The sequence below is a fragment of the Doryrhamphus excisus genome, chromosome 1 (assembly GCF_030265055.1).
Source record: "Doryrhamphus excisus isolate RoL2022-K1 chromosome 1, RoL_Dexc_1.0, whole genome shotgun sequence".
Lineage (NCBI taxonomy): Eukaryota > Metazoa > Chordata > Actinopteri > Syngnathiformes > Syngnathidae > Doryrhamphus > Doryrhamphus excisus.
In genome coordinates, this window is record NC_080466.1 from 8,859,932 (window position 1) to 8,881,045 (window position 21,114).

At 39.3% G+C, this 21,114-nt stretch overlaps 1 protein-coding gene across 1 annotated transcript; it reads left to right on the forward strand.

Annotated features, from left to right (window-relative positions):
• The first annotated feature begins 1,496 nt into the window (after positions 1-1,496).
• On the forward strand, positions 1,497-20,505 carry mcoln1a (mucolipin TRP cation channel 1a). The gene is made up of 14 exons (XM_058048528.1): positions 1,497-1,664; positions 6,298-6,575; positions 6,667-6,834; positions 6,979-7,135; positions 9,501-9,582; positions 9,816-9,912; positions 11,271-11,370; positions 12,178-12,284; positions 12,358-12,507; positions 13,573-13,674; positions 13,752-13,874; positions 14,013-14,219; positions 14,588-14,718; positions 15,636-20,505. Exons 1-14 carry the CDS (start codon positions 1,634-1,636, stop codon positions 15,670-15,672), a joined length of 1,770 nt encoding a protein of 589 aa, XP_057904511.1. The 5' UTR covers positions 1,497-1,633; the 3' UTR covers positions 15,673-20,505.
• Positions 20,506-21,114: the final 609 nt, after the last annotated feature.

Here is a 21,114-nt window from a genome sequence, read left to right on the forward strand (position 1 = left end):
TTTTGACCTTATTATATTTCCTCCTGGGCCTGAGCAATGCATTTTTGCCCTCTGTAAGGGCAAATGCATTATTTCAAATGCAAAACACTTACATCACCCTCTAGTGGAAAAATAGAGCACATACCGACACAGCCAACGTACACAATCAGTACTACAGTACAATCATACAATACATGTTTGATCCCAGCTGTACAAATAAAAACATTACTGATCACAATTATAAGACCAGCCGAACAATTGTATTGTCCTACCTCTCCAATTTCTTCTTTTTTCATTTTGAAGCTGTACATATAACCCTCTTTTGCTTTTCTATACATTCTAAAGCTATAAAAACAACTAAAAAGAGGCAGGTAATTAATGCATGTAATGGAAAGAGAAAGCCAGCTATTAAAAAAGCCTCCAATAATGGTTTATTATTGTTGTTCATCTAGTAACAGGCGCATTCCCGATACAGGTCGATTACAATATAAATAGCATCGATGCATTGGTCCTCTCAGTATGAGGCCAATACTTGAATAAAGACATTGATATTTTTCAGTTCAGTTCTTCTACAGGATGTTTATTTTCACAAATAATAGTCTTTTTTTTGTACTAATAATATAGATACAGTGTTGATATTATGGCTGGAGGTGGTTACCGCGCAGGCCAGGGGTTCGACCTCAGTTCGATTCCCCTCTCGGGCATTTCTGTGTGGAGTTTGCATGTTCTCCCCGTGCATGTGTTTTTTTTCCGGTTTCCTCCCACATTCCAAAAACATGTTAGGTTATTTGGCAACTCCAAATTGCCCATAAGTATGAATGTGACTGTGAATGGTTGTTTGTCTATATGTGCCCTGTGATTGGCTGGCAACCAGTTCAGGGTGTACCCCGCCTCTCACCCCAAGACAGCTGGGATAGGCTCCAGCACACCTGTGACCCTCGTGAGGATAAGTGGTACAGAAAATGAATGAATGAATAAACAATTGCTCAAAAATAAAACTTATTTCATTCTTAATATTATATTATATTCATGATATCACAGACCAAGAGTCTCAAACGTGTGAAATAAAAAAGAGGGAATTGTGAGTCTCATGAGAAATATGAGTTGGTTTCTCTTTGAGAGATGACAATTACGTGCAATTATTTTTGTCAACAAAACATGGAAAAGCGAAAGAGATGTACAATTTAAGAAAGAATAGGAGGAATGGGGGGGAAGATAAAAGTATATTCTGATTCTATACTCTATATTCTGATTCTAGTCATGTTACACTTTACAGTGGTGCGGGCATAAACATTGAATAAAGTAAATTATATGGACGAATACTTTGCGGGTAGACAAATAATTTATCTTTATCTAGTTGCATCTCATTTTAGTCATATGCAGTAACCTGTTACATTCAACCTGTTTTCCCGAGGAAAATGGTTTTTTTTTTCAGCCTCTGTCGTCGTGTGTTTTCGCCTGAACCTTCTTTCACTTTATTCCGGTCACATGGTGTCGGTCACGTGACCAGACCGGAAACAAGTTTTAACAACAGTGGAGCAGCCCCATCAGTGGACTGTTGCTCCACAGCACGGTCATAAAAACACGAACAGACAGCAACCCCCAGAATTTTAGACACCCGACTGACCTATTTAAGGATTTTAAAGATAAAAACATGTCAACGACGGGACACCCTGACCGTTCAGGTAATATAATACTGACATTCACATTCATTGACGTTTAGAATGTTTTCGTCCTGTGTTAGTAACTTTTCTCTCCTAGCACATCGTATTGTGTTTTGCGGCATTTTGCTGTCTTTTGTTCAGACATCCACAACATTCCAGTCGGCTCATATTTTCATCATTTTCTGCATGAGATGAGTTGTTGTCCTGAAGAGTTTACCCTCTATCATTAAAGCTAATTCTAACACATCAAAATTAATGTTGATACATTTATAATTTGGGATTTTCTTCAGATCTAAAAAAAGAAATTGTGTGTAGTGATGTAGTAAAAGATTTTCACTTTTTGAATTAAACTGAAATAAATATAGATTAATTGAATTGGATCTTATTAGATTCAATTGCAGTTGTACCTATAGTGAGTATATGTAAACTGTATGCTGTATATTTATTATCCTGAGTGTATAAATGCCTTAAGTGCATTTTGTTGTTGTTGTCGTGGTGGAACATAGTTGTGGTGACATAGACATTCTTTATTGTCATTGCACAATAACTAATAATAATAATAATTGCCAACGAAATGTCTTTGCCTGGCTCCCGTGTAATAATAAATAATAATCTGGAGAATAAATAGATTACATCAAATATGAACAGCAATGTAAAGCGTAAACAGTAATTTGATTTGACCATGGAGGAGTAAGATCTCGACACATGGAGGATGTACGAAATATCTCAATGTATGTTAGGGTTCATGTGTGGTGCATGACACACATAGAAATCCGCAAGGAGTTTTCATGTGCGACGTACGAAAAAAATATACATTTTGCCCAATCCTGACACTAGCGTATGGACGACGTACAAAGATGTACGAAGTGTGTCGGATCTTGAAGAATTTGTTTGACATCACAAACAAACTGCGGTCAGTCTATGGTTTGAAAATCAGCACATTTTTACACGTAGACCGATTGAAGGGGTTCGTACCGGTTGGCTTAAGGTAGCTTCTTTAACCATTAACTTAAACAGCCTTAATTTAAACAATTTTTTTTTATTTGCATTTTCCTATAGTGAAGATTCATAGTAAGGTTCAAATACTCAAGTGTGTTTGGCCTCTGGCTGCCAGACTGGATGTATGGCACTGATAGCAGCTCGTAGACAGCTTCTCAATTTTGATTGACAGGTGGGCCGCTCCATAGCTGTCGCTGCCCTCGCCCCGCAGACGGTCACGAACCCGAAGAGCCAGATATTTCTGCGGATTTACTCGGCATGATTGACTGTTTGAGTCAAGGCATAGCATGTGCCCGATTTTCCTTTGTCCAATGTCTATCGGCTGTGACAGTCGACACGCTCTTTTGATCAAAGATACCTGGCGACGCTTGTGTCACTCTGTTTGTCTGCATGAAATCTTAAGTGTTTGGATTCTTTTTCCTCTCTTCTGGCACGCAAGGCCTGTCATGGCCGGGCTTCTTGCTCACCAGCTTAAATAAAAGTCTGTCACTCAGCTCCATCTTACCAAGCCTATATTGCTCATTTAAAGGAGATTCCTATTAGACAACAGAAGATGTCAGCGGTCATCAAATGGGGTTTATTGGTACCGGATTTGATTCAGTACACTACTAGGCTTTACTATTGTTTGTTTTTTTAAGAGACACTATGCTGATTTCCTGAGATAGAGGCCTTGGTCTTTGTTTACTCATCTGCAGAGAGTACCCAGCATTTATTTACAGCGTTTATTAGGGTGTTGTATTGTAATATGATAATCATGTTTAGTAATATATATATTTTTAACTTTTGTTTTTTGTTAAAGTATTATATATGTGATTTTTCAAATGTATGGTTTCCCCAAAATATATTATCATTTATTCATTAAGATGTACTTTACATGTTTGAACAGAAAAAAATCCTTTAGTGGTTAATTGCTTACTTAATTCTGAAGCTCAATGAGGTTCATGATTTTGGGTATAAAAACATTTATAATGTTTTTAGTTGTAAACAGTCTTTTTGAGAAAATTCTACTATATTTATATTTTAGAATACAAATATTTCACTTGGTGGAGATGGGACAGATGGTGGTGTGACGTTTGACATTCAAAAGTAATTTTTGTTGTGTTGAAAACAAATGATTAATATGCCAGACCCCCCCCCCCCCCACACACACACACACAAACACACACACACCCTTGCACAAGTGTTATTTATGTCTTAAATTGCTCATTTACTCTTATTATGTCTATTATATTGGGTAATACAAGTATAAATGTTACTATAGGGGTGTTATTTCATGTCTGGAGGGCTCTAATGATCTTAAAAAAACACATTTAGAAACCTTTTCATGCAGTTTTTCTATGCTGTAACGACAAAAATCTTCTATTTATAAACAAGAAATCCTACTTTGTGTAAATTCACTTATCACAGAACCACTTAACTGTGATAAACAAGGGATTGCTGTAGTACCAGTAGTTCTCTAAAGGCAGAACTTTGGTACAGCACTTTAATCGTAATTTGTTCTGCATTCTGCCCAGAATGAAAAGCCTCAATTGTGAAGTCAGACAATGCATTCCATGATGCGATTAATCATTAAGTCATTTAAAAATGTGAACATTTCTGCAACTGTATTTGTTTAACAGAAGCATGCTTAGCTAATTTTAAGACATTTTAATTGCTGTCTTTCACTTTTTGTACAGACCTTGACAGGAAAGCTAGCTAGTGCTGATTCATACTCAATGCCATACTTCCGTTTTCTATCCAGGAAGCTGCTTGTTGGTTTTTGCTGACTTACTGGGTCTTGAATCAGCTGTTTGTTTGGCCTTGCTCTTGCGCATATTGATGACAACTTCAATTTCAATCGTCAGGTTCTCTGTCATGTGTTCTGTAGTGATGTACTACTGTGGCTTTTGTTGCTGGATGGTCCTATTGTCGTTTATGGCCAGCCGGCCTTGTAAGCTGACCCATGTGACATGGATAAAGCATGACTGGCCTTCTTTGTGAGCTGTGGACTTCATACAAAATGTACCCTCGTCATGTTCTGTAAAGACTTGACAGAAGTTCCACATATAGTGGCTGGAGATGCTTATTTACTCAAATGAAGAAAGTGAGCGCAGCAAGGGTATTCAACTGAAAGCTTTTATTTGTATTAATGCATTTTCATAATATTAACAAATATAATTTTGTAAAATCAGTTTGCCTGCAAATAAATTGTAATGCTTAAAAATGTAAAATAGTCTAATATCAGAGCTTGTTATCGGACCCACTTAGGCATGCTTCTTTCATGTGAAATAAATCGACACTTCAAACCTACTGAACTTTGTTGCAGCTTATAAAAATATCATAAAGTAAAGTAAAAAGATTGTTGTTGATAGTTGTGTGCTTTTGCATGTAGACTGAGTATTAATTTTGGCTGGTCCACTGCGTGTAGGAAGTCAAGAGTTAAAGTCACATGTGGGGATCATGACTATAGCGCCGAAGGGGACAAATGGAAAGTCAAATGACCGGACAAAGAAAAGAGAGGTTGAAGCTGAAGATTGGCAGCTTATCTTTTATTCTTTTATTCCAGCTAAAGTAAAACGTTATAAAATCAGCAACCATGATGCTAGTAATCCGTACTTTGGATGACTAATTAGATTCATGTGACTACGTTAGTTTATCCATGATCAGAATAATAAAGATGCAAGTTGCATCTCCATTTGTAGGTTGAAACCCCGCAGGGGAGCAAGATCAACTCAGGAAGAAACGATGTCACATGACTTCTACAAAGTGACGTTTACTGGTAGCTTGCGATCAACGTAATGAGCGCCCCTGCTGTATATTGTACATATTTTGGGACAATTTTAAAAAATGTGTATATATATAAGAACTTTTTTTTTTATTTTAACTAACTGTAGCTCATGCTTCCTCATTGTTTTTGGGCTTTTCCCTTCAGGGGTCGCCACAGCAAACCAATCTGCTCCATCCAACCCTGTCTCTCTCACACCAACTACCCTCATGTCCTCCTTCACTACATCCATAAACCTCCTCTTTAGTCTTCCTCTACGCCTCCTACCTGGCAGCTCTAAACGCAGCATCCTTCTACCAATATATTCACTATCTCTCCTCTGGACATGTCCCAACCATCTCAGTCTGGCCTCTCTGACTTTATCTCCAAGGTCTCTAACATGTACTGTCCCTCTGATGTACTCCTTCCTGATCCTATCCATCCTGGTCACTCCCAATGGGAACCTCAGCACCTGCATCTCTGCTACCCTCAGTTCTGCTTCCTGTCTTTTCCTCAGTGGCACTGTCTCTAGACCAAACAACATCACTGGTCTCACCACAGTTATAATACCACCACAATAATCAATAAACCAGGCTCAGGTTATTAGCTGAGAATTTGAGCATAGCTAAAGGTTTGTTATCAAAAGATTATATTTGACTTTTTCTATATTTATTTAAAAAAATATGTCTCACTTCATTTTAGCAGCTATTTTTAGATTCAATTTTTTAATGTGCATGTTGCATGAAGCTTTAAAATAAAAATAAAAAATCCTCCTATTCAGTTTTTGACACGCATATATTTGGCTTTGGCTTTGATTTTGTCTAAAGTACATTTATGGAAAGAATATCGGGATATATATCGATATTCAAACTAAATATAGTTTGCACTGTTTAATTGCCCTTGTTTTTCCAGAACGTGGAAGCCTCTCCCACTCAGTGAGCCAATATGGATCCACAGAAAGCAGCGGTGAGCATGACGGTCCCGTTACCAACCACTACGACAACCATAGCAACCATAATTTTCCCACTGGAACGGCTGAACATTGGGTCGGCGGCGACCAAGGGGAGGAGGCCATTCGCAGGAAATTGAAGTACTTCTTCATGAGTCCCTGTGATAAATACCACGCCAAGGGCCGCAAGCCTTACAAGCTGGTCCTGCAGCTACTCAAGATCATCATTGTCACTGCTCAGGTAGAGCATGCGTGGCATCCATCACCCCTGACATGTTTCTTGGACCCTTTTTATTTCATCTTTGATGAGTCACTTCCTCTCTTTGCTACAGTTGGTGCTGTTTGGCCTCAGTAACCAGGTGGTGGTGACCTTCAAGGAGGAGAACACCATGACCTTTAAGTACCTCTTTCTCAAAGACTTTGATGAGTCCTCAGACAGCTCTTTTGCTGTGTACACACAACAAGACGTCTATGAGCACATCTTTTACGCTATCGAGCAGGTATGTCCCAGCACTCAATGGGCACTCCAGTTTTTTAGTGTGAATGGTTGTTTGTCTATACAGTATGTGACCTACAATTGGCTGGTGTTCGATGGTGGTTCAATGATTGAAAATAAAAAAAAAGTAAATGAATCTTCTGTGCAGTATCTGGCTCTACCAGAGACCACAGTGGGCCGCTATGCGTACGTCTACGGCATTGGTGTGAATGGCAGCGCTCTGTCACTCTGCCAGCAGTATTACAAGAGGGGCCGCATCGATCCAGCCAACGACACCTTCAGTATCGACCCGCACGTCATCACAGGTGCAACACAAATCTTTTTTTTTTTTTAACTTCATTACTACCAGGGTTCAATTCCACCCTCGGCCATCTCTGTGTGGAGTTTGCATGTTCTCCCCGTGCATGCGTGGGTTTTCTCCGGGTACTCCGGTTTCCTCCCACATTCCAAAAACATGCTAGGTTAATTGGCGACTCCAAATTGTCCATAGGTATGAATGTGAGTGTGAATGGTTGTTTGTCTATATGTGCCCTGTGATTGGCTGGCGACCAGTCCGGGGTGTACCCCGCCTCTCGCCCGAAGACAGCTGGGATAGGCTCCAGCATCCCCCACGACCCTCGTGAGGAAAAAGCGGTAGAAAATGAATGAATGAATGAACTTCATTACTCATCAAGAGAGTTTGACATGTATGTAACAATGAATTGAAATGATTGCAATAAGTGTAAGTATTCATGTACACTATTAAGCTTAAACTTGGAACAGGATGACAATATTTTGCATGTGTACATTCCCAGCAGAGAAGATGTTATGGATTTTTTGTTGCACTCATATGAATGTGTTTGGCGGAAGTTACGCTAATCTAACCTCCAAGAGGAAGTAACTGCAACAGACAAACTTCCCAAGGACAGTCACATGCAGACCATCTACAAGGCCAAACAAACCTCAATTGTGTACATTTATGTCCTGCATATGCTTGAATTGTATCATCAGGGTCTATGCATTATTTACTGAAAAATTGAATAAAAATATAATTCTTTGTTAACATGTTTTTAAATAAAATCCGGAATGGCACCAAATTCACATGAAAATATAAAAATCAGTTCAGTAGTTTCTGTTAATCTTACTACATGTTACTAATGAAGCAACTAGAGTAGGGGTTTCCAAAATTGGCTCAGGGAGCCTTGCAGTCCACAGCTTGCTTTTGATTGGCTCACGCATTTTCTACAGTAAAAATTGGTTCATAGACACAAACTGACACAAAATGTAATAAATTAAGATGTAATTATTGGGCTGCACGACGGTCAAGTGGTTAGCGCGCATACTTCACAGCTAGGAGACCCGAGTTCAATCCCACCCTCGGCCATCTCTGTGTGGAGTTTGGGGTCCTCCGGTTTCCTCCCACATTCCAAAAACATGCTAGGTTAATTGGCGACTCCAAATTGACCTTAGGTATGAATGTGAGTGTGAATGGTTATTTGTCTATATGTGCCCTGTGATTGGCTGGCCACCAGTCCAGTCCTTGCCTCTCGCCCGAAGACAGCTGGGATAGGCTCCAGCACCGCCCGCGACCCTCATAAGGATAAGTGGTAGAAAATGAATGAATGAAAGATGTAATTATTATCAAACCTTAAATTTTTCATGATGTGACCTTCGAACTAGGCTATGGTATTTGACTACATCTCAATGAGGGTTGTTTTTTTTATTTTTTTTATTTTTCTCGCCATCAAACAGGCAAGAAGAGGATTTATTCTGTGCATTAGTTCAGCACTTGGATGCTTCATACATACATATACAGTCAATGGCAAACAGAGTGAGAGTGCTTGTCACTCATACAGTCGCTTTGTCTCTGTGGAGAAGGCAGGGCCGCTAGCATGAACACACACAGCAAAAGAGTGACGCTTCATGAGAAGCAATGCAAGGTGTGCTTGTGGGGATATTAATAATAAGCAATAGGAGCCCATCAACACAAATGAGCCAGCATGTCGAGTTTATTCAAAAGTATCAACATAAAAAGCAACAAAACAAACTTCCCTACCTCAAACATATCCACCCGCCCCAGGTTTCTCATGTGGGGAAAAAAACGATAAAACAAGATGCAGACACTTCATCGCACCAGTCACTGAGACATTTGGTCGGCAAAGTAAATACTAACTTATTTGCCAGGTTGTTAGCAAATAACAGAGGAAGCATCTTGTTATTTTACACATATTTGAAATATGATTTCAAAATTTTTTATGTTTTTTCCAAAAACATATTGTTTTATGTTCAGCAGATCAACAGCTTCTCTACTGCTTACAGTGAGGTACTGCACTCCTTTTTCTCCTCAATTGCTTCAGGCAATGATGATGAATAGTCAATTCCATACAATCAACAAAATTCTTAAAGGGGAACTATTACCCTGGGCTCACAATGCAACCGTTGAGGCTCCGTTGTGGCCGTCGGAGGCATTCCGCAAGACTGAAATCCCTGTTGCAGGCTCAAACTAGAGTGCTGAAAATGAGCATAATAGGTCCCCATTAACAAACAAAGAAGGAACCATTGGATTAGTATACCCATGTCTCTCTCGTTCGGGGTAATAATGTTGACATAAACATTTTAATTATTTTTTTTCCCCACTCTAACTTGGAGAAACAGTGATTTTAAACAACATGACCTTTCTCTTCTCCTCAGACTGTGTAGGAGTGAACCCTCAGACGGTCCCCACCGCCCCACTGACAAACTCTTACAAGAACTTTACACTCAAGTTCCACAAGTAAGGCTTCATTTTTCACATGGCTTTGACTTCCGTTCAGTGGAACCTCCTCCGTCGTGGCAATGATTGTATCTGATGACATTCAACACGTTCTTTTATTTACTGTGGTGCTAGCACGCTCCAGGCCGTATGCTTGCATGCTGACAAATTCAACAATAAATATGCTATAATGATTTTGGGTCATCTTTGTAGGTGTACTCACTCAACTTGTGCCCATGTGTTCTTGCTGTAAGGTTCATCAATGTCACAATAGAGTTTCAGCTCAAGGCCATCAATGTGCAGACTATTATCAACAATGAAATCCCAGACTGCTACACGTTTTACATAAAGGTGAGCAAATCACTTGAATAATGGATTCATGTACTAAATTGTTTAGCAGGGTTTCCCGAACTTAAAGGGGAACTGCGCTTTTTGGGGGGAATTTTGCCTATCATTCACAATCTTCTTTCCTTTTTCTGTGCATTTTAACATGAGAAAACTAGTTAATTTGGGCTAGCTTACAATGCTACCATTGGGATACACCTATTTTGACTATTAAGCCCTGTAAAAAAAGACAACCTCTAACAACGTTGCATGGTTTGATATACAGTACATGCTGTGATCATACATTAACACACACTGATGATAACATGTAATGTATCTTGCCGTATTTTGATGATTTAAAACACTACTCAAACTGGACTGGTCGCCAGCCAATCATAGGGCACATATAGACAAACAACCATTCACACTCACATTCATACCTATGGACAATTTGTAGTCGCCAATTAACCTAGCATGTTTTTGGAATGTGGGAGTAAACCGGAGTACCCGGAGAAAACCCACACACGCACAGGGATGCCACACAAAGATGCCCAAGCAGAGACTCGAACGCAGGTCTTCCAGATTCTCCTGACTGTGTGGCCACCATGCAGGGTTGCAGGGTGGGAAGGGTGGTTAGCACGCAGGCCACACAGCTAGGAGAGCCAGGTTCGATTTCCCATTCGGCTGCGTGGAGAAGCATGTTCTTCCTGTGCATGCGTGGGTTTTCTCCGGGTACTCCGGTTTCCTCCCACATTCCAAAATGCTAGGTTAATGCTAGGTTAATTAGCAACTCCAAATGAATGTGAGTGTGAATGGTTGTTTGTCTATATGTACCCTGTGATTTGCTGGCGACCAGGCCAGGATGTACACCGCCTCTCGCCCGAAGCTGGGATAGGCTCCAGCACCCCCTGCAACCCTCGTGAGGATAAGCAGTAGAAAATGAATGAATGAATGAACATTGCATGCATTAACTTTTCATAGCACGTTTAAGACATAAAAACAGCCACAAAGTGGCAGATGTGCATTTGATAAGAGCTTGACAGTCATTTCAATGGAAGAATCACATGACAGGGAGGAAGTGAGAGAGCCTGGAGGAGTGAAGCATGCAGAAGGCTACACATTGTTGGAAACAGACGTGCATGTGAACACACTGGTGGGGAATGTTTAATATTCTGCATTATTGCATATGTTTTAGACATGTGCGTATCCGGGCTGTTGCAGGTGTTTAGTAAATAGAAAGATACAGTGATACAGTGATAAGAGATGCATTCTGCAATGCACCTGTATTATCAGTATGTTTGGCTGTGTCATACTTGAAAAGTTGATAATCAGTTATGTGTATGACACATTAGCTAATTATTTTCTCGCTTCTTCTTCTCACATAGATCGTGCTGGATAACAAGGCTCACAGCGGCAAAGTGAAAATACGACTGGAGAACCAGGCCTCCATAAAGGAGTGCAAAGACCCCAGTGTCTCCGGGCAGGGTGAGATACCATATTATATATATACTATATACTATAGTGTATATACGTATACTATATACTATACTATATTGTTAGAAATATATGAGCAGTAAGACTTTTTATGTTTGGATTATTTTGACTGAGAGAAGGAAACCTAAAGAAAAATCCAGAAAAAAACAGTGCTAAATAAAGTTCATTCATTCATTCATTTTGTACCGCTTTTTCCTCATGAGGGTCGCGGGGGGTGCTGGAGCCTATCCCAGCTGTCTTGGGGCCAGAGGCGGGGTACACCCTGGACTGGTCGCCAGCCAATCACAGGGCACATATAGACAAACAACCATTCACACTCACATTCATACCTATGGACAATTTGGAGTCGCCAATTAACCTAGCATGTTTTTGGAATGTGGGAGGAAACCGGAGTACCCGGAGAAAACCCACGCATGCACGGGGAGAACATGCAAACTCCACACAGAGATGGCCGAGGGTGGAATTGAACCCTGGTCTCCTAGCTGTGAGGTCTGCGCGCTAACCACTCGACCGCCGTGCCGCCCTAAATAAAGTTTATGAATTAATATATATTTGCATTTCACAACACATCTTTAACATTGTAATTATTTGTACTGTATGAATTATTTAGTATTAATTTCTAGGTTTGTCTTCAATTTGGTGGATGTACAACAAAATTTGTGATATGAACCACATGTTTTGGAGTGGATGGTAAAATCCTCTGACAACGGATTGGTCTTTCTAAATGAATACATTTTTGTATTGAATTTTGTCATACTGTAACTCTGTTAAAGATTGTTTGAATCTTTTGATCCCCAGCTGAGAATTATACACGAGTCGCGTTCGATGTCGCCGTGGCTGTCGTGTGCACGCTGTCATTGCTGCTGTGTGGTCGCTCCATCTTGCGAGGCATCATTCTGCAAAGGGTGAGCAGTGCTTTCTGGGTAAAATGCGATAAAATATATACTATGCCTGGCTAAATCTTTCTATGTTTGTTAGGAGTTTGTACAGTTCTTTAAGGACAATCTGGATCGCAAAGTATGCTGGGCTGACCGTATGGAGTTTATCAACGGGTGGTACATCCTCCTTATTGTCAGTGACATCCTCACCATCATTGGAAGTGTCATCAAAATTGGCATTGAATCAAAGGTGGGAACTGGACTTTTAGCAGATTATGATGTATTTTTTGTTGTTTTTTTTATACTTTATTTTTATTTGTTTTTATATTTTTCTAAACAAAACGTCAACAGCAATACAAACAAAAAGGGGGCACTGGACATACACAGCACACAATTTGGTCATCCCACATTCCCTGTCATGGTGCAATTTGAGTAATTTCCTTGATTTTTGTCTGTGAACAGTGTCCATTTCACCCATTTTTTCTCCACACATGTCTTCTTCAGTCCTCAATCTATGTGTTAACAGTTCCATGTCATGTATTGTGTTCATCACACAAAGCCAGTCCTCCAATATCGGGGGTCTTGGGTTAAGCCATTTTTTGGTAATGGCTTTTTTACATGCTACCAACATGATTTTATACAGATACCTATCTTTTCTTGACACAAGGTCCCCCACCAGGTGGCCCAGATACAATTTCTCACATGAAAAAGTCACACTGTAACCCAAAATCCTCTCCATGGTTTTTACATACCCTCTTCCAAAAATGAATGATATTTGGGCAAAGCCAGAACACATGTGAATGGTTGACATTGACTGTACCACACTGATGCCAGCATGGCTGGGTAACCTTAACATATTTTTGTTTAATTTCTAGTGTAATGAAAAATCTAATTATATTCTTCCAGCAATGCTCCCTCCAGACCCGAGATGATGTTGTGGTGTTTTGGGTCATAATCATACCCAACCATTCAGTTTCTGTAATGTTTGTTTTGAGCTCTTTTTCCCATTTTTCTTTAATATAATAGTATTTGCCTTTCCTTCCATTAAATTTTTATATAGTGTGGATACTATCTTCGTAGTTTTGGATTTGTAGGCAGACATTGCCATTCGAATCAGCCCATGTCTTCTTCTATTCATCCAGAATTTTATTTTCCTGTCATAGTAATTTCTCATTTGTATGTACCTAAAATAATCGTTTTCGTCCAGGTCGAATAGTTATTGTAGTTCTTGAAAGCTCGTGAATTTCCCCTTATTTACTAGATGTATTTTGTTTTTTGATGTAATGCAGATCATCTTCTGTATTTTTCCCGCCAGAATATGTCCTCCTATGATTTATGTGGTATCCTGTTAGGAACGTCCACCCTCCTCGTTTGGGTGGGAGTCATTCGCTACCTCACCTTCTTTCAGAAGTACAACGTAAGCTTTACAATCACTGTTACACATCAGCTAATAACAGGATGAAGTGTTTGATTTCATGTTTTTTCATTGAGTAGATCCTGATCGTGACTCTTCGAGCAGCCTTTCCTAATGTTATTCGCTTCTGTTGCTGCGTTGCCGTCATCTATCTGGGCTACTGCTTCTGTGGCTGGATTGTCCTGGGGCCATATCATGTCAAGGTAAGGCAATACTAAAGATTCTTATGTTTGGGTTTTAGGAAATGTCTCATCAGCATGGTGTCATACATAGTTAATTGGATTGCTCAAATATTTAATAAATATATAAAAATACACTGCTCACTGTTTCGTGTCCTTCAGTTCCGCTCCCTGTCCATGGTGTCGGAATGCCTCTTCTCCCTCATCAACGGCGACGACATGTTTGTGACCTTCTCGGGAATGCAGGAGAGCAGCACGCTGGTGTGGCTTTTCAGCCAGGTGTACCTGTACACCTTCATCTCCCTCTTTATTTACATGGTGCTGTCGCTCTTCATCGCCCTCATCACAGGAGCATATGAGGCTATCAAGGTAGGAGTTCACCTCATTCACTTGTTTAAATTCGGTACACAAATTATTACATTATAATTTAGTGAAATGATATTATAAAAAGAATGTAATCAAAATGTCATTTTAGCAAATAAAATAATACAATTCTATCCGTGAAGTGACAATGGACTGTATATCTAATGATGTTTTATTATTTCATAGCATTTCACATAGTATTATCTTGGCTTCTAATATCCACCAATCAAAGTTGTTGATTCCTTGAGCTCCTCTCTGTGTCACTGCCGTATTTAACCAGCGGATGAAACGTAATATCACGGTCATATCTTGCAATAATGGCCTGGAAAAGAAGAAACTAGTAAATACCACTTTGTGTCCTATTCATTGTCCAGCACCAAACCCAGGAGCCCATCCACATTACAGACCTACATGCCTTCATAGCAGAGTGCACAGACGCACCAAGTTCTGGAAAGTTCCGGGGCTTGGAGACATCACCATGCTCCTTTTTCTGCTGCTGTGACAGGTAACAACCACAGCACACATTGCTTTCTCCTGACAAACATACTGTCTACATATATATAATGTATGTATTCAACATCTGAACAAATCAAAGATTGAACAGAGGCAAGGGATGGAATTGTGGCGGTGTTGGTTTGGGGTAGGGTGGGGTTGATGTAAGAGGCCATGATGCATTTTTTAAATGTAGGAATAGTAAGTAATCGCCCCTCACAATATCGCTAATAAGTTAATAACAAATACGTTCTCCTCACATTCCCTGTGGAAGTGGTAAAGTTTTGGCTTCTTTTTGTCCTTCTTCCCCGCTCCATTTTAAACACGTTCTTAAGTTTAGAATACAGTAAATACATTTCACACCAACTAGTTAGCTCGCTAGCTTGCTAATGGTTAAAGCCATGTCTCTTGTGTCCCTGCAGTGATCCTGTAGCCTGTGCATTACCTTTAAGCAATGTGGTATAAACAAACGAAAATAGGAGTGTAAAGGTGACTACATGGGTGTTATTTCATGTCTACAGGGCTCAAATAATGGTCAAGATTGTATTTAGAAAATCATAAACAGTTTTTCTATGCTGAATGACATTTTTCAGAAATGTACTTATGGAACCTCTGCAAGTTGTCACGAGTTGCTACTTTTTTTCTTGAAACAGTGCATCTTGAAGGGTCTGATTACCAGCTATATATGGCGACAATGTCTCCAAGTTGGCAAAAGTGATCCCTCCTGCTACATTTTCTTATTATTTGTCAGACCTAATGCGTATAAAGTGTGTTAACAAGCAGAGTTCCAAGCAGCACTATTATATTATGTTTATGAGTGATGACGAGCAGGTAGTGTGTCCAAATGGATGCATGAGAAACACTGACATTATTGCCAAAACATGGATCAATATGGTTGTTTAAAAATAATAATAATCCTATATTTTTCAGAACCACAACATACGAGGATGTCCTTCTGGTCAACTAATGTAGACCATAAAGTTTTTCAAGCACCCCCCCAGCTGGCCACAGAGATGCACCGCACATCGTCTGCGCCCTGCCCCGCTTTTTTTCCAGCACTTGACTGAAAGAGTCGTCCATCAGTTGGCCCAGCATTCCGATAAAGGAATGTGTAAGTCTTTTATATTCCCTGCAGCCGACTCATCAGGAAGTACTCAGGAAAACCAGAAACGGCTTTGTGGGTGACTTTTAGCACGTATATTTTTGTCACGGGCCATTTTTGGTCCGGTTTAGTGTTTTATGATTTAGATCCACAGAGGATGTATGTTTTCGCCTGCTGGTCAGTTCATCCCGTTGGCAAAATAAGACAAACCCAGTAAGCCAATTCACAACAACATTGGAACTGATATACTGTTGTGTTTTGTTTTGTTTTTTTGCTGTGGCCTCAGTGTGGATCACCTCTTTACACAGGGTATCTGTTAAGTCTTCCAACTTTTTTTTTTTTTTTTGGATGACGCACAACTCAAAATTAGCACCAGCTATACATCCATGATGGTGCTGATGGACTGATTTTCTACTTTTTTGTGATTTCAAATTGTGTCAAAAAAGTAGATAACACATCACACGGTGTCTTCACAATACATGCACAGTGTGCAACATTGTACAACAATGCTACATTTTCAGCTTATGATGTTTAAAAGTGCCTCTCCTGCTGCAGTTATGCTGCAAAAGCATACTAGTGGTCCATCCGCTTGCCGTGTTCGATTAGATTGCACAATCTATGTACTGCTCAGTGTAATGGGATGCACTCACATCCTCATGAAGAACTCGCTCTTGGTCATTATTACACAAAATGGAGGATGAGTCTGCACGAACTACCTATCTCTCTATAATGTGGCTACATTGTCCACATTTGGAAATTTGATTTGGGAGTTTTTTAGATTTTTAGTCAAAATTGGATCAACGTCCAAAACATGTATGTGGCCGTGCTGTAATAGTTCATCTTCTCTTTCTCTTCATTTTTGTCTTTATGCTTATTTAACGCACAATTGTTGTAGGGTTTTTTTTTTTATTATTTTCAAACACCTTCATTCATTTGTATTTAACAAGCCAGAAATAACATGTTGGCCCTTGTATATGGCTATAGACGGCGAAACCTTTGCCTTAAATGATATGTTATATCATATACATATGTTTTGTTGGCCACACAGTCAGGAGATCAAGAAGACCTGGGTTCGAATCTCAATTTGGGCATCTACAGAGTTTGTGTGGGATTTCTCCGAGTACTCTGGTTTCCTCCCACATTCCAAAAACATGCTAGGTTAATTAGCGACTCCAAATTGTCCATAGGTATGAATATGAGTGTGAATGGTTGTTTGACTATATGTGCCCTGTGATTGGCTGGCAACCAGTCCAGGGTGTACCGTGCCTCCCGCCCTAGGCAGCTGGGATAGGCTCCAGCATAGGCATGACCCCATTGAGGACAGGTGGCATAGAAAATGGATGGACTATATACATAATGTGTATTCAGATCTTATAGGTGCCTTACACAATGCATAAATATTACAAATATTCTGCACTTGGTCAGTACTTGACAAAATGTACAATAAGAGAAAACATTTTAGTTATTGTACGAAATCTACTCTATTAAAGTGTCCTGGATCATCTCTGATGTCATATCAACTTGTTATCATAACCAGCGGCGCAAAGTGATGTCAAATTTTCCATAGTGATGTGCTTGCAGTACCTCCATAGTGCCGAAAGAGGGCGTGAAGGAATTATGTCTCTAATAGTGTACCATTCATTTTTAGAAATCTGTGAAGAATGAAATGTTTAGTAGGGATGTGTGAGACTCCAAATGTAGGTATCGATCCAACATCAAGTAAATATATGGCCAGTATTGCTGATACGATACATTTTTCAAGATCAGGATTTTCCAAAAAACACATATTGTGATATTGGTGAAAAGAAATATGGATGTGAACTGAAGAGTATCAGCCTCATTCTGCTGGTATTAATCTGATACTGATACTACCATTAGTTTTGATACTATTGATGTTTGGATTGAGTTGCCCATAATGCACGGGTGTCCAAAAGATTGCAGACCACGGCTGTTTTTATATTTGCCTGTGCCACAGTGTAAAATTATAATTTTAATGGAAAACTAAAAAAAAACCATAAAAGTTGGAAAAACTTTAATAAGAAAACGCCATAACGAGATTAATGTAACGTGAGGAAAAAAAAAAATTTTTTCAAAATTTTAAACATTATGACAAACAGAGACAAAATTCTTAGCGAGAATAATGTAACGTGAGGACAAATAAGGTCATTTTAGTCGCATAAAGTCAACATATTAAAGAGAACATGTTATTTTTTTTCAAAATTTTAAACATTATGACAAACCGAGACAAAAAGTTGTAATGTTTTTCAAAACAATCAGAATAATATGGGCCTAAAGTCATAGTTGTGACAAGAAATAAAAACAAAACAGTCAAATATTAAAAAAGAAAAATAGTCATATTCAAACCAGAAAAAATTAAACTTGTAAAATTATACAGAAAAATTTTGTCATTTTACTAACACAGATTTTAAATATTAAAGAACAAATGTTATTTTTCTACGTGAAACAAAAAAATAAAGGTGTAATTTTTTCATATTATGGGAATAAAGTGAAATATCACAATAAGAAAATTTACTCCGATTTTTAGAAAAAAGTACAATTACAAAGTTTTTAAAATGTATGCAAAAATGTGAAAACAGAGTAAAGAGTGTTATATGGATAACACGTGTCTTCACCTCACTGGAAAAAGTTTGGACACCCCTGCCCTTATGCTTTGTTTGCAAACTATGTGTCGGTCAGAACAGCCGTGCATGCTTGTGTTGCAAACTCACAGATTGTTCAGAGTGTGATGATGTCATTTCCTGGTGAGATACCAGGCGCTGTGTTTCAGATAATATGGTGCATGCTTGCTATCCAGCCACTTAATGTAATATCATCATGCATTATGCAGCTTCTTGCTTCCTGTCTGGGCTACAGATCATTTTGGTATGTGCTTTATCAGAGTAGATGATTGCTTTTAGTGTCTATTTTCTTGACTCGACTACCTCTGCTACGTAAGGGCTGTGTGTTGATGGTGCTTTGATGTGAACATTACTCCATCTTCTCTGTTGTTGGACTTGAACACACCCTTTTTTCTGTTTCATGTTCTCCACAGTGAGTCACTGCTTCAACGGGCAGTCGGAAACATACAGTATTTATAGTTTGGAGTTTTTTTTTTTAACCTTTTAGGTCATCAGTTCCTTTGAATTGTTGGGAGTTTTAATACATGTCGGGATGAGACACACCCTGCAGCATTACAAATGGACTATGGCAGCACAATATGACATGTTGTTCATTCATTCATTCATTTTCTACCGCTTTTCCTCACGAGGGTCGCGGGGGTGCTGGAGCCTATCCCAGCTGTCTTCGGGCGAGAGGCGGGGTACACCCTGGACTGGTCGCCAGCCAATCACAGGGCACATATAGACAAACAACCATTCACACTCACATGGACAATTTGGAGTCACCAATTAACCTAGCATGTTTTTGGAATGTGGGAGGAAACCGGAGTACCCCGAGAAAACCCACGCATGCACGGGGAGAACATGCAAACTCCACACAGAGATGGCCGAGGGTGGTATGACATGTTGTATGATTTGGAAATAAACAGTCAAGATCAGGCCGCGGACAACTGTTTCAAACCATTCCAACATTCAGCGACACCGACAATTTTCCACATTCCACAAATTCCCATGTTTCGGTTTTCTTAGAATTCCAACCATTGATTTGTGCTTCCTGTCAAAACGGTCCGTTTTAATTTTCCACCTCCAGGCATGCCCTCTCCACTGGGATTGGTCACACACCCCAAAGTGCTTTCTAACTATGAACCATATAAGGAAATCCACCCCTCTGTGACATCACAAAGGAACAGTTTTACCACGCCTCTTGAAACCGAGCATTTTGAGCCATCCCGAACTTCTTCCAGGGCTCTCTTCCAAATGCGCTAACCACATTATCTGAAACTTTAGCATTGTTTTACAATGAAGAGAAGAATACAACATTCAAACAACATTTATAGGTCAGAAAATTGGAAAAAGCATAATAGATCCCTTTTTAAAAACAAAACACTGTGTACAAAAAGAAAGTGGAACATTTTACCAATAAATATTGAGTGGCCTTAAGGGAGATTTTATGGGTTTTCCCCCCTGATCCTGGCATCCAGGCCACTGTCAAGTGGAAAAGCTGAGAAGAAGAAGAAGAAAGTGCCAGAGAAAGCTACACACACACATACACACACACACACACACACACATACACACTTTCACATATGAGCCCATTGTCTTTTTTTTCTCACTCTACCTCAGAGTTTGACAAAAAGAACATAACAGTCTTATCCCATTCAATCCTTTTCTCCCAGTGTGCCGTAGTGCTCTTTGTGTGCATGTGCCCATTCATTGATGTCTATTGTGGAGGCAGCAGCTGCAGCTTCAGGGCCGACACAAGGCATTCACACACAGCCATTGTGGCCCTTGTACCATAGGGAAGTGGACTCTTCTACCACTCTGTGTTTGTATCTTCATAAGTCGGAAACATTATAGTCATTATTTTTGTTTATTCCCTCTTCTATTGTGTTTGTACTGATTCGTAATACATTAAGTGTGTCCAAAGTGCAGCAAGGGGGGCATTTATGGGCTGTGACGCATTGTATAATTAAATTTAAACCCCACAAAAACGGCAGAAATGTTGATACTAATGACACAATACACACTATATCAGGGGTCTCAAACTCAATTTACTTGGGTGCCACTGGAGCTAGAGTCTGGGTGAGACTGGGCCGCATCAGGTTTTCCAAAAACCCCCCAAAAAAACGCATTTATTAAAAACAGAAAAATGAATAAACTTTGTTTTGGTTTCGATTTTCTACAAGAAAAGCTCTGATAAAACATTCCACTGTTCTCAAATGTCTTACTTTTTATTTTTCTACACAAAATAAAATGAAAAATAAATAAACAAATCAAGAATAAAGAAAATCAATCAATCAGTAATAAATAAATATAATAATAATAATAAAACAGCAAATAATAAAAACTTAAGAAACCACATATAGTTGGTGGGTAGACAAATTATTTTTTTCTGATTAAAATGAACAAAGCATTATTAGAGCCCTGTAGACATGACAAAACACGACTATAGTCACATTTATAATTTTTTTATTTACAACATATTGCGCAACTGCAGGGTCTTGAGACACATGCTAACTCGCAAACTAGAGAGCTAGCGACCTAAACGGTAGCCTTCAAGTTATTTCCATTAAACTTAAATAGCCAAAAACTTACCACTTCCACACGGATAGGGAGGATAACTATTAACAGTTATTTAACCTTTAACATGAACATTAATTAAACGTAATAATTTTTTCTGAGTACATGA